The following is a 13,394-nucleotide window of genomic DNA, read 5'->3' as shown; positions in this document are numbered from 1 at the left end:
CCATCAGGAAGAATTAAGAGAGACAGACTACAAGACAAATCTCAAGAGTTGAAAATTAAGACTTCTATATTATTGTTCAGTTGCTTTAGCTGCTATAGCTATCCATTGTAATTAGTTGTTAGGATATTTTTAAACATAGAGTTCATAAGAACATAATTAAGAATCCACTCAGTTTAAAAATCTTTAAGTGAAAATAGCAATGAATATAAAATACTGGTAATTTGTGTAACAGCTACATACACTGGGGAATAGATGGAGAACACTCCTACCCCAATATGTACACACACTCCTTAAATGATGCCTTTGTCTTTTCAACTTAAAAGAGGTCAGTGAAGTAAGGGAAAACAGGGAGCTTTTAAGACAGCTATTTAAATTCATGTGACTTGCAAAACTGTATTATTTCTCCTATTCTTCTCCATATCTCTTAAAATAATTTTTAAATTTTGTTCTAAACAAGCTTCCCTGTTAATGAAAGTCACAGCAACTGTAAGTAATTTATTGAGCTTAACTAAAAAGACAGGTCAATCCCAAGGTTACATTTTGCAGACATTCCCCAGTAAAACCTAACTTCACAAAAATACTTTACATCAGTAAAAAGATTAAAACACTTCAGCACCAGCCCATTAAAAATAACCACTGAAACATCTTAACTAATTAAACCATGTCTTTATATCATGAGAGTAAAATTGAACTGACAGAAATTTATGTTAAAACATGCTCTACAACATGGGGTAAAATACAAAAAAAATTGTCTTAAGAGTGTCAAAAGAATAGTGCTTAAAGCTGCACAACAGGCAATCAATTTAAAGGCAGTGACCGTACAGAAAGGATTAACAAGATTGAGCAACAAGAACATAACAGCAGTTATACTAAAAATAAAACCAGAAAATGGTAGTTAAACAGGGGAACTTAGGTGCAAATAGACAAACAAGCCTGAACACTACTTCCCAAAGATAAACTAGAAGACATAAAACAAAAGGTATGTAACTAGAGTTAGATTAACACACATTGCCCCTTGGCACACAACTGAACTTTCCAAGCAGTAAAAGCCATGTGTGAATTTGCAGCATCATGCAAAGGACATATTAGGGATTAGAAGACATACACAGACAACTACTTTTATCATTGTCATCCGCAAAGGGAAGCTAAAGTTTAAGCGATTCCTTCTTCATGAAGCCAAAACCAAAACAAATTTACATGATTTTATGCACCTGTAAAAATTACAATAAAGAGAAACAGCAAGGATTTGCACTAAGTTAAAGCAATATATATTTATAATGTTCCTGAAGAAAAAAAAAAAACAAACAGCAAAGCACGGGAGTTCATTAACAGTTCCCTTGTTCAACCTAAAAGGCCCAATCCTCTCTCTGACACATCATAAACCTGAAACCGCACATCTGTTACAATGTTTAAGCTATGATGTGCCAGAAGATTATGACCCATTAGTGCAAAGGGACAGAGGAAGAAAGTACTCAAGTTTCTGTAAACAAATAACACCTTTGTTACCTTTTGAGAATAAGTGAAATTCCATCTTAAAAAAAAGTAAGAAAGAAAAATAAAAGAGGGATATGGATATTCTAATACAGAAAACTAACTCACATGCTTACAACCACCTCAGAAATGAGAACACAAACAAGCAAAGCACATATTTTCTCTTCTTTACTTATCAGGTTCCATCAACTCTTATCAGATTATTTATCTACTCAGAAGCACAACAAATTACAATATGCACAAATGTTCTTCAATTACTAAAATTCAATTACTACATTTTCGTTAACAACGAAATGTAGTAATTAATCCTAGAAGTATAGTAACAATCCTTAGAGAACTACCTATAACCCGGGTTGTTTTATCTGGAAGGTATGCAAAAAACATTTTTTTTTTCATCTAGGAACATGGCAATTAAACTCTGGGAGTTGTTTTTACTGATTTTTCCCCCTGGTTTTGCTTGATATAAAATGATTGCCTGTGAACGTAGGGTTTATTGTTAGCACTTAGTATTGTTTTTCTCTAAGTATTACTTCTCAATAAAATGAAAGAAAGAGAAGATTCCTGTCACACACATAAATAATTGGATTATTTTTGTTTAAACCCAAGAAATCATCAGAGAAAAAAAGAAAATCCCTCTCTAATAAAACTTTGTGCATTGCTTCTCAAAGTTTATTACATAAGAATACTGTCACACTTGAAATGAAGCACTGAGACCAGAACCTTCTTCCTTACAGAAACAATAAGGATGTAGAGATTAGATGAAAAAGACTCCTGTAGGAAAATAATTCTCAAGCAACTTCATCTCACAGTGATGATAACACCCCAATATACTGGTTTTCCACTCATGGCACCTAGTAAATTTATCTTTTTTTTTTTTTTTTTTTTTTTTTAGAATTAGAGAAATTAGAGTTGTGCAGAACTGAAATATTCCTCCTGCGGAAAATATTCTATTTCCAGTAACCTTTCTTTTTCTTGAATCCATAAGTTTGATCTACACAATGTTTTCATTGAGAGGACTAAAATATTCCTCACCTTTTTATAAGACTGGTAAAAAGCAACAGGCCTGTACTCCCACCATTACTCCTTCCCCTGCAAGACATCTATCAGATGTCTTACTCCACAGACAACAAGATCACCAATCAGACAGGAAAACAAGAACATATCCATTGAAAACACAATGAACCACCCCAAACCCCAGAAACATTCCTCAGAAAATTAAATACTCAGAGAAAATATCTGTTAGAAGAGACAATTAATAGCTTTGCTGTAAAACTACCTATTGCAGAGGACAACTACTGCATATGCTGAACACTTTTAAACAACCAGATTCTTTGGGATCTGGCTACAGCACTCAGGAAAACAAACAGCTAAAATTTGGAAAGTAACAGTCTTTTCTGTTCTTTATCTGTGTTACTTACCTGACTTTCCACTAATACATTTAAAGAAATACTACAATAAGCTTTTTACCTGCATTTGCATACTCTGCAATTTCTCAATTTCTTTTGTTTTCTGGATCACATAGAAGAATTTTCTCTCTGCCTCTGTAGAGGGTCCTAGCTGTGGACTTGCTCAAATACTTCTGATTTCCTCCAGGTCTCAGCAATATTCTTATTAGGCTCACATGACCACATGCTCTTTTTCCACTGAACTCTATGCATGTTTCCCCACTGATTATTAAATTTCTTTTAAAACAAGACTATTTTACACAAACTTATTCCAACATAAAACATTTTAAAAAACATGTCCTCTTCCTCATTCCATGTACTAGAATACATGAGGCGTGTTAACAAACTTGTTGAAGATTAGCTCCTTGGAGAAATCCTATTTATGTAGTACCATAAGACAGTACATATGTCTAAGGATAACTAGGAACAACCTACCTGTTTTTCACTTTCCTGGAGATGGCTGTTTTCATCTACTGCATCTTGAAGAGATGTCTTGAGTCTCTCTGTATTAATCTGATAGACTTTTAGGGTGGACTTGGCCTAAGTGAAATAAAAAAGCGTGTTGCTTAAATGTTATAAGTGAAGATAAGGTCATGATGGGTCATGATGGTATTACTGGACTTATTCTTATGTTTTCTAGCTGTCCTGTATATGTATTCTCATATTTTCTCTACCATTTCAACAGTTTTTGCTGATTGTACTTTTGCAACACTATGTATCATTGTGTAATAAGACAACAAAGAAAAGACAAGGTGACTACTCAACAAATGCCAATCCCTATATAAAATTAAAATTTGCTCAATCAAGTCACACAGAAGTACTAAGCCTTACAAACTCTTTTGGTTTATACAGCATATTATTTCTGCATCCTTAAAATAAAAAAATTAAAACAGTAACTATATGGAGAATTGAGAATTAACAAAGGTTTGAAAATAGAAACTATGAAGAGTAGACATACCTCATCAATTTGTGACTGGATAGATTTTTCTTCATTCTCTAAAGACTCCACTCTCTCCTGAATTTCAGCCACCTGAAAATTATTAGTTGTCATATAGCTTCTCCACGCATCTGACTGAAAAGGTCTAGGCAATTAATAACATTATTTTAATTTCCAAACTCAGGAAGTTCTACTGTCAAATCAGTAAAAAAAGTTTTTCTTCTTTTGAGTATTTTCCTTTATGAGTGTAATTGGAATGTAACGAGTATTAGGGGAGATAAAATGAAAAATGTGCGTTTTGTTTCAAAACACACAAGGAGAATAATTTGTCTTCTCCACAGAAAATTTTCTTCTGCGGGCAATTTTTTTAAATGAATAGTAACAAAACCTGGATTCTCCTTATTCTTACCAAGATATCATTTTCTGATTGTTTAGACTTTTCTTCTTCCAGTTCTTTTTCTAGATTCTCTATTTCCTGGTTGAGTTCCAAGTTTGACTTGTTCAGTTTTTCATGCATTTCCTAAATTAATTACATTTGAAGACAACAAGTATGTTTTAAATATGACAGTAAAATATGTTTAACAAATTTCACCATATCAAGTACTCTAGACTCTTGCACGTTAACAAAACCTGGAAGAATTAGATCTACAGAATGAAATAAATCTGTTTGCTTTTTTGTTACATGAATTTTATAGAGCCTAATAGGTACTTGATTCACTTATTCAGGACTTTTTTACAAATATATTCTCAGTTTGGGGGATATAAATAATGTAGCAGTAGTTTTTCTTTACAACTATGCTCCATAGCCTATAAAATATATTTTAATTAAATCAGATGTGAAAAAGATATTTCATGCACTACTCTCAATCCTTGAAACAGGAACAATTCACTTTTAAAAAATTATTTATTGTCCAATATGCCATTTGCTCTATATCAATCACTCACAATGCTATTGTTAAGAAAAACTTCTCTTAATTTAAATGCCTTGATTTTATGTCATTTTCAGTAACCCAATTAAAACAATTAAATTGGCATTTTTTTGGATTTTGTCTGGAAGAGCTTTGCTGGTTTTATCTGTTGGGGTTTTTTTAATCGGAGTTTTTTATTTAATATGGGCAGCATTTTCCTAAAATACTGTCTTAAAATACAGAAGCAACAATTTCCATTTATCTTTTTACCTCAAAAAAAGACGTGTCTGTTGATTCTTTCATAATATTACCATCCTTCAGAGACAATTCTAAATCTTCAAACTGAAAAGGAATTACTTATGTCAGAGTGTACGTAAATAATTGATTAAATAATAGCATTAATTTATGATGCTCTAGTCTGAAACATAGCCACCATCTAAATATTCACAAATGCACCTTGCTGGAAATCAGGAAAGATTCAGCCCTACTAGATTATCCCAGTGACATAAACCAAACAAATACATTTTGAAGTTGTTTCCAGTGGAACATATTGTATTAAGAGTTAAAGGCAGAACTTGATAACACCTTAATGCTCTTAAGGTACCAATAGAAAAAAGCATTTGAAGAATTACTTTAAAAGCTTTAAAACATCTTACTTTTAGAGAAGTTTAATACTTTGATTGTCCATTTCTGTGACACATCTGAAAGTACTAAATGAGAACCATTACCTCTTTTTTGCAAAGGCTGAGTTTTTCAAGAATTTTGGATTTTTCGTCAATTAGTTCAGCAATTTTATTGGCAAGTTGGTTTTCCCTTCCTAAAAAGAGAATGACACTTAAATGTTGCAATATCCTAATAGTTTAAGGAGCAAAAAAAGAAAGAAAGAATGAAGTCATACTCCAAAGAAACAGTATGAAAAATACGCTTACCTACATAAAGTCGACTTCTAACCTGGAAAAAAAAAACAAGCTGATCAATTACTCTTGCATAGTATCTGAAAACTAATCTTTTAAGCTGTGGTTCCATGATCAGTTTAACCATGGAACTTAAAAAAGGAATATAAATACAGGCTGCTATAAAAAATAGGCAATCGTATCTTCTGCTCCTACCTCCTCCATGTCCGTGTGTTTGCCCTGTCCCTCTCCCACTCTCATCAGAGACAAGAGGGAAAGAAAGTTAGTTTTCACTTGGATCACTTTAATAACACACCTCTGTATAGTCATCACATAACCATGACTGCCAACACAGAATGGTAGTGGACATGCACCGTCAAAAGAGTAGGAAAGGGAAGGAAGGGGGAAGCTCTATACACCAGCTCAAACTTCCTGTTGGGAAACACCCCCCCTACATTTTAACACAGAATAGAGCTGCAGTAGGGGTACTACCTCATGGACATCCTGTTCAGATGCAACTCAGTGGGAAGTGCCAAGTCAGCAGCTGCCACGTGGGGTTTAGTGCCCTAGAATCAAAATCTTACAAACTTCAGGACAAAATCTATCACAAACGGCCTGTGCAAGAGATGCAGAACTTGGCTGGACCCACAAAAGCATTACAACATAGCATTTCTCTCAAGGCTGGGCCTGGATCATGTGCCTAATGTAACAATGGGTCCCTCAGATCTTCCCTGTTTCTTCCTCATTTAAAGCCATAGGATGGCTAAGTAGTCCAAGTAACAAAAAAGGGAAAGAAAGTCATAAGTGTACTTTTATCCTCTCATCCCCAAAGCTAATCCCCATTACTTCTAGGTAATCATCAATTGTCCAAAGAGCAGTCAGTGCAGCTGTAAGTACAGCTGATTGAAAAAACTATCAATAACTTCTGTAATATCTAATGCCTTAAGTGACAAGCAGGAGGAAAACAATACCAGAGCTGATGCTTGTGTGATTTCAGTTGAATCATCTAAAGGGATGCTGCTAGAAAACAGAAGGTATTACCCAAGTTACAATTACATTAACTCACACAGAGATCCCCTTACACACAACCTGTTAGCTGATGTTAAAACCCTAAAAATGCAGTTGCTCATATCTGAAAAACTAAACAGCTGCCCAACCCATCTTCAAACATGAGCATCATTACACCTATCACTAGAATCACATTCAGACTATTTGAGAGTATGCAAAAACTGGGGAGAAATTGAAATGCTGTGTTATGGATACTGACCCCATCTCCTTAGTAGGAAAAGTATGGTAGGCAGCTGTTATTAGTCAGATTCTTACTTACTCACAATAGAAGAAAGCCATTACCTCAAAAATATAATCTGTTTTGTGCATTAAAAGGTTTCAGTACTGCAATTCTCGAAGTCACCAGATTACTGCTCACAAAAAGCATACAGTGAAATTGGTTCAGTGTTCCAACGTTCCAATAAACAGAATCAAGCTCACTACCCAAAGAGTTTTAAAATGCCCTTCTTGATGGGAAACCACACGGATTGCTTCCACTTAAAATTACCTTGAAACACCTGAGCTGGTCTGGCTATGGTAGTCACAGGGTAGTCACAGAGATATCAACAGACACAGTAAATATACACCCTGAGGAAGACATCTGTATGCTGTGAAAATAATTTAAGGGCTGTCTTTGAAAGCCTGGTGTAGAAATTAAATAGAAAAGGAAAAAGGAAGCCTTACTACATCGAGTTTCCTTGCATTTCCTCTTATGACAACAGTCACTCAGTACATGCCTAAACACCTAATGTCTTGACAAAACAGACCCTTCAATTCCTCTTTTAGAGGGATTCTAAATTCAACTACAACAGCATTATATGTATGAAGCATTATATACCTTGAAAAGGATAACAACTTCAGTGCAAACCATTAATGCACTCTACATATCTGCACACAACTTGCTTACTCTGCTGGTTTTGTCTGGGATAGAGTTAATTTTTTTCACAGCAGCTGGTATGGGGCTGGGTTTTGGATTTGTGCTGAAAAGAGCTGATAATACATGGATGTTTTAGTTATTGCTGCTCAGTGCTTACACAGAGTCCAGGACTTTTCTGCTTCTCAGCCCACCCGTGAGGAGGCTGCAGGTTCACAAGAAGCTGGGAGGGGACACAGCCAGGACAGCTGACCCCAACTGACCAGAGGGATATCCCACACCATATGCCATCATGCTCAGCATACAAAGCTGGGGGAAAGGAGGAAGCGGGGGGGGGTGGTGTTTGGAGTGATGGAGTTTGTCTCCCCAAGTAACCGTTTTGCATGATGGGGCCCTGCTCTCCTGGGGATGGCTGAACACCTGCCAGCTCATGGGAAGCAGAATAAATTCCCTGTTATGCTTTGTTACGTGCATGGCTTTTGCTTTCCCTATTAAACTGTCTTTATCTCAAACCCTGAGTTTTCTCACTTTTACTCTTCTGACTCTCTCCCTTATCCCTGTGCAGGGGATGGAGTGAGAGAGCAGCTGTGTGGTGCTTAGCTGCCATCTGGGATTAAACAAAAACACTTACTGATTGGTAACTTCTGTACAGGAACAAGAGAATTGTAAATGCTCCAACAATGCCAACACAAATCACTATTTCCCATGGGAAACCATACAGATCAGGGCCAGGTCTCATATCTTCAGGCAGTGAAGCCACAGCCTGAAAAATAAAGTAAAAAGCTTCAGCTAAAGAGGCTGAGATTTTCAACAGAAACAGACATTACATGTTGACTTAATTTACTTACAAGCCTTCTACATCTATTTTTTTCCGAAAACTCTGAAAAAATGGATAACAGAAGCATTTGATTTTTGAATTATAGATTTACCAACTAAATAAAAAAAAAAGAAGAAAAAAGTTCCAACAAGATATGACAATGAATAGATAAAGCTTTGAAAACTTTTCCTTCTGAACCTACCACTATCACAGAATCACAGAATGGTTTTGGTTGGAAAGGACCTCAAAGTTCCAATCCCCCTGCCATGGTCAGGGACACTTTCCAAAAGATCAAGTTGCTCAAATCCCCATCCAGCCTGGCCTTGAACACTTCCAGGGCTGGGGTATCCACAGCTTCTCTGACAATTTGTTCCAGTGTCTCACCATTTCCTCAGTAAAGAACTTCTTCCTCGTGTCTCATCTAAACCTGCCCTCTTGCAGTTTGAAGCCATTCCCCCTTGCCCTATCACTACAAGCCCCTGTAAAAAGTGCCTCTCCAGCTCTCCTGTAGGACCCTTTTGGGTACTGACAATGTACTGCAGCAAATTCTCCTTCGAGCTGGCTACACGTTTCACTGTTGGAAGAGTCAATACTAGTAAGTATTTAATATTTTTCTGGTGGAAAAACCTGTTCAGCCAACCTCATGCTAAAATAACATACTTGAAAATATCAGTGATTTAACGCATTTTAAATACCTAAATACAGTCACATTTTATTTGTAAATGGATCTCACTATTTACTCAAAGATACAACATCCTCAATGTAGCTCACACTTACTATATGTGAGCCGTGCTTAAGAACGTGTCACTGTGCTGTAAATTTCGATTTCTCCCCGGCCTGAGCCCCCCGCCGCACGGCCCCCGGCCCCCGCTTCCCCGGGCGGAGGTGGGCCCCGGAGCCCACTCCCTCGCTCACCCAGCTGCGCCCTTCCCAGGCCAGCCGCAGTAGCGCGGGCGCTGTCCCGCAGCTCGGCCCACATCCCGGCGGTGCGGTGCCCGCCCCGGGCTCCCCGCGGCCGCCCGTCCGCCATCTTCCCGCGGCTGGCGGCCGCCCCTTCCGGGCCCGCCGCTGACAAACCGGCACGTACCACTGCCCGGGGAGGAGGGGAATGCGGGAAAGAGCCACCGCTTGCCGCGGAAAAGCGGGGGACGACGCGGGCATCGGTAGGGAGTGTGGGGCCGGGCCTGGCTTCCCGTCGCTCGCCCAGCGGCGGCTCGGGGGCCTCTCCCGGTAGGACCTCCCCTTGGCAGGGGGCCGCAGTCGGAAGGACCGGCAGCTCCCCCCACCCCCGTGCTCCGGCACCGACATGGCCCCGCGGGAATCCGCTCCTGTCACTCCCTAAAGTTACGCGCAGGAAAACTCACCTCCCGCGCGGTGCCCGCTGCCTCCATGTGCGCCCGAGCGCGGGCGGGTGATCCCAGAAACAGACTGCTCGGGAAGGGCCCGACTCCCGCCGGGACAGCCGCCGTGCGTGTTGCCGGTTGCGGGCCAGGGCTGTCCGTGCCGGCGGGGCGGGGGCAGCAGGTGGAGCGCGGGGGGAGCAGCCCCGGTGGCGCAGGGCTGGGGCGTCACCTCCTGCCCCGCGTCTGCCGAAAACTGATCGTACCGGGGCTGCTGCGGCGCCAGTGTACAAATGCAATGCCACATGGCGAAGGATTTTTCTCCATCTTATTCACTGAGACTAACTCTATTTTTTGTGTTCGTTTGTTTTAACTTTTCTTTTAATGATTTTTTTTAATTAACGTCTGCTAACTCAACTTTCACAGTGCAAGGCGAGTGACTTGCCTGTGAAGCTGGTACCGCCTAAGGGACTGGGCTAAGTAAAAGGTGGCAGTGGCTTTTTTAGCTGTGTCAAACAAACAGGAATGAGTTTGGCCGTAGTGGCGAACTGTCAGCGATCACTACGATCCAGTCTGGGTCATGACAAACAAAGCCTTTCAGTCTTCATCATCCTAGACTGCAGTTTAACCCTATTCTGTATAAGTACGTTGTAAATCAGGAACACATTTATGTGGTTCTTAAACTTCAGTTAATCAATCTAAACAAAGTTATACCAAAACACCAAAATTATTCATTTTTCCTGATACTGTTCTTTTGTTTAGAAAAGACAGTGCAACACCATCTACCTTTTCTCTCTGGCAGCATCATTTCTTGTGCAGTTATGTCCATTAAGGTCCACCTTCACTCTGCCCTATGTTTTGATATTTAAAACATCCCCATAGCAATAATAACCCCATTTTGTATTTTGCATATTTGCCTAGAAAAGTATTTTTAATGCAATTACAAACTAGGGGAATATTTGGGACTCAAGGCTTTGAAAATACTTTTTAAAAACAATGGAAGCATTCTGGTTATTTTAGTCATCCTAACCCAAACTCTAAGTCCAAGCAAATTTAATCAGTATTATCATGGGAACTACAGAGAGCTATTATTTTCATTTTTAAAACCACAAACAACCAGCAAACACACTTGAAAATTTAAAAACACCACTGAGGTGTTTCCTGGCTCTTCTGAAAACAACCCAAAAAACCCAAAAAATCCCCTCACACCCTATGTCCATCAGATTCTGCACTGCAAATAACAGGCAGATGAGCAGCAGCTGACCTGACATTTTCCTGAGCTATCTTTGTCTCATTTGGCATCAGATAACCGCAGAAGCAAAAAACTTCAGAGGGTTTCTTTAAAAGGATTTTTTCTTTTTTTCTTTTTCTTTTTTTTTTAGGAGCTTCCTTGCTGAACATAACCTGTAACTGGCTTAATTTTGCACTAGTGTCAATGCTATGTCACAGAAAGAATTCTTACCTTTTTGATAACACTCATCACTGCTGACAATACAGATTTCATTGAGTCCCTGATCTCCAGAGCATTCAAGCAGAGTAGTATTTGATATATCCAGCCTCCTTCTAGTTTTATCATAAGGAAATAAAAAAAAGAGATTCTACATTACAATTGTTAGCTTCATGTAATTCCAACTGTTTTTTAGTGGTTTGGGGTTTTTTTAATGTTGCAAATTAATTTTCCTTAAAATTAAGAAACTCAACACTTACCGTTGCTTGGAACATAGTTCTGGATGGCATCTGAGAAAGGCTTTTTGACATCAAATACGGAGTCAGCTACTGAACTGTCCATTTTTATTTCAGAATTTACTGAAGCAATGGCTGTTCCTTTTGAATCTTGGTCACTGTTGAGTTCCCTATCTACAGCTACATTTATTTCGTGTTTCTTCTCTGGTGTTTCTTCTAGTAGCTTTCTTCTGCCTACTCCTACAAATAAATGTAAAGGGAAATCATGGTTATTTTCCGAGGATTCAACTTACACATACGTACTCTGATAAGATATTAATCTCTACAAAGATTTTAATTTTTTTAATTTTTCTCAGTTTAAAGCCAAACATTAGAATACCACATTAGAGTAAATATGCTAAGATTTATGATTAAGAAATTATTTAAGAAATACTATTCAAATAATGATCTCAGAATTTGGAGGATAGAGCTTTAAGCAAAACTTGTGTTGTAGTAAAGGAGTTAAAAATCAGTGTTCAGGATTTGATAGATAGCATATAGATTCCCTGGTCAGGATTAGTAAATCTCTTTCTTATATCCAAATACAAGAGCTTTAGGAGGAGAACAACTAAAAATGCCATGTAGGATTAAAGATTAATGAATTTCCACAAGATAACAAGCTTCACTGCAAAATACAAGGAACCACAGGCATATTCATGCAGAAGTATGACTGAAGACAACTGGCTGCCTTAGTTTTAGTGACTTGGAGTAAATTGTCTGAAGTCAATAAAATAGCGCTTTCAAAAAAACGCACATCTTGCTTACCCACGAATAAAAAAAATAAAATGATGGATTGTTTAATTTAATTCTATGCTTCAAGACGGTGGGCCAAAGATATGCATCACAAATAGTCCAGTAGTCAAAATTCAAGACAAGTAATTGACTCTTAAAGTGATACAATTATATTAACACAACCTGTATTATCAGATCCTCAAAATATCGTAAATTAGACATTAACTAGTGTGAGTTAGGCTCACTGTCTCTTAATTTTAAATCACCAGAAGGAGACAGTGTTGTATCTGTTGTACTTTTTTCTGACAACAAAGGATATTTTGTTCTTGCTAAATCACTGTTAGTGAAACATTAGCCCAGTAACTTTAGCTGCATTTTGGGCAGCACACTTAATTGTATAGCAGACAAAAGCTCTGCCAGCTCTAGAAGAACATTCCTTTTTTCCATATATTTTTCCCTGCCCAGTGTCAAAATTGTGCCCCTTTTGTGCAGAGACAATGACCTGTTCCCTCTGCATAGGATTATCTTTAGTTGAGTAAGCTGTGATTTCATGATGAATCTTTTCAAATTGCTGCTGCAGCTGCAGCAGTGTGCTTCCCTCACAGAGGGAACATTTTGTTATAGCTTTAAATAAAATTGTTGGAATGTTATTAATGTGTTTGGTAAATCTGTTCATCATACAATATTTGCATGGTTTTCCTTTTTTTTGGGACATGAACTCTGTTCACCCTACTGTGATTTTGTCAATTTCCTTGTTTTCCAGCATTTTTTACAGAATGCCAAGCTGTCCTTCCCCACATTTTTCTTGCATGATTTCTAAATTGATTTCAGCATTTTCTGCACCTTCTCCACATTTAGGAGTATCTTTTCTTGTTCAGATTCCTTTGCTCCTACCTCCATCTCATCATTCTGTGCAGTATTAAGTATACTAGTGACAGTAGTCCTAGTGTCACTTCTATTTTCATTTGGCTTTTTCACAAAACATGTATACTTAGACTTTTTCTGATGGGCTTATTGTTAGTTTTACTCAATATATTTGCAAAGAACCCTGGTGGTCTGGTAAAAATACTACTGGAACTCTTTCTACTAGAATATAATTGCTATTATTTATATTTCTGGACTTTTACTCTCTGATTTTCAGATTCTTTCTCTTTTTTTCTTTTCTTCTTCTAACTAGTTTTAGTAGCA

At 37.9% G+C, this 13,394-nt stretch overlaps 1 protein-coding gene across 6 annotated transcripts in view; it reads right to left on the bottom strand.

Annotated features, from left to right (window-relative positions):
• Positions 1 to 13,394, bottom strand: part of MIA2 (MIA SH3 domain ER export factor 2) — a 37,798-nt gene that overhangs the window by 18,093 nt on the left and 6,311 nt on the right. For 5 of the 6 annotated variants that reach the window (XM_018082568.1, XM_018082570.1, XM_018082569.1 and 2 more), the window contains 9 exons: positions 11,460 to 11,675; positions 11,215 to 11,315; positions 8,227 to 8,358; positions 5,711 to 5,732; positions 5,510 to 5,598; positions 5,052 to 5,123; positions 4,283 to 4,393; positions 3,895 to 3,966; positions 3,372 to 3,476 (listed from right to left, as the gene is read on the bottom strand). In XM_018082568.1, the coding sequence (XP_017938057.1) occupies positions 3,372 to 3,476; positions 3,895 to 3,966; positions 4,283 to 4,393; positions 5,052 to 5,123; positions 5,510 to 5,598; positions 5,711 to 5,732; positions 8,227 to 8,358; positions 11,215 to 11,315; positions 11,460 to 11,675 (920 nt within the window). Of the gene's footprint in view, positions 1 to 3,371; positions 3,477 to 3,894; positions 3,967 to 4,282; positions 4,394 to 5,051; positions 5,124 to 5,509; positions 5,599 to 5,710; positions 5,733 to 8,226; positions 8,359 to 9,776; positions 9,904 to 11,214; positions 11,316 to 11,459; positions 11,676 to 13,394 lie in introns of those variants that run through there. The other variant, XM_018082573.2, reaches the window with a different exon arrangement.

This window comes from Manacus vitellinus, unplaced genomic scaffold (genome assembly GCF_001715985.3).
Source record: "Manacus vitellinus isolate BGI_N305 unplaced genomic scaffold, ASM171598v3 scaffold_6_pilon, whole genome shotgun sequence".
NCBI lineage: Eukaryota > Metazoa > Chordata > Aves > Passeriformes > Pipridae > Manacus > Manacus vitellinus.
The sequence above is the reverse complement of the archived record's forward strand: the minus strand, read 5'-3'. Positions and strand labels throughout refer to the sequence as shown.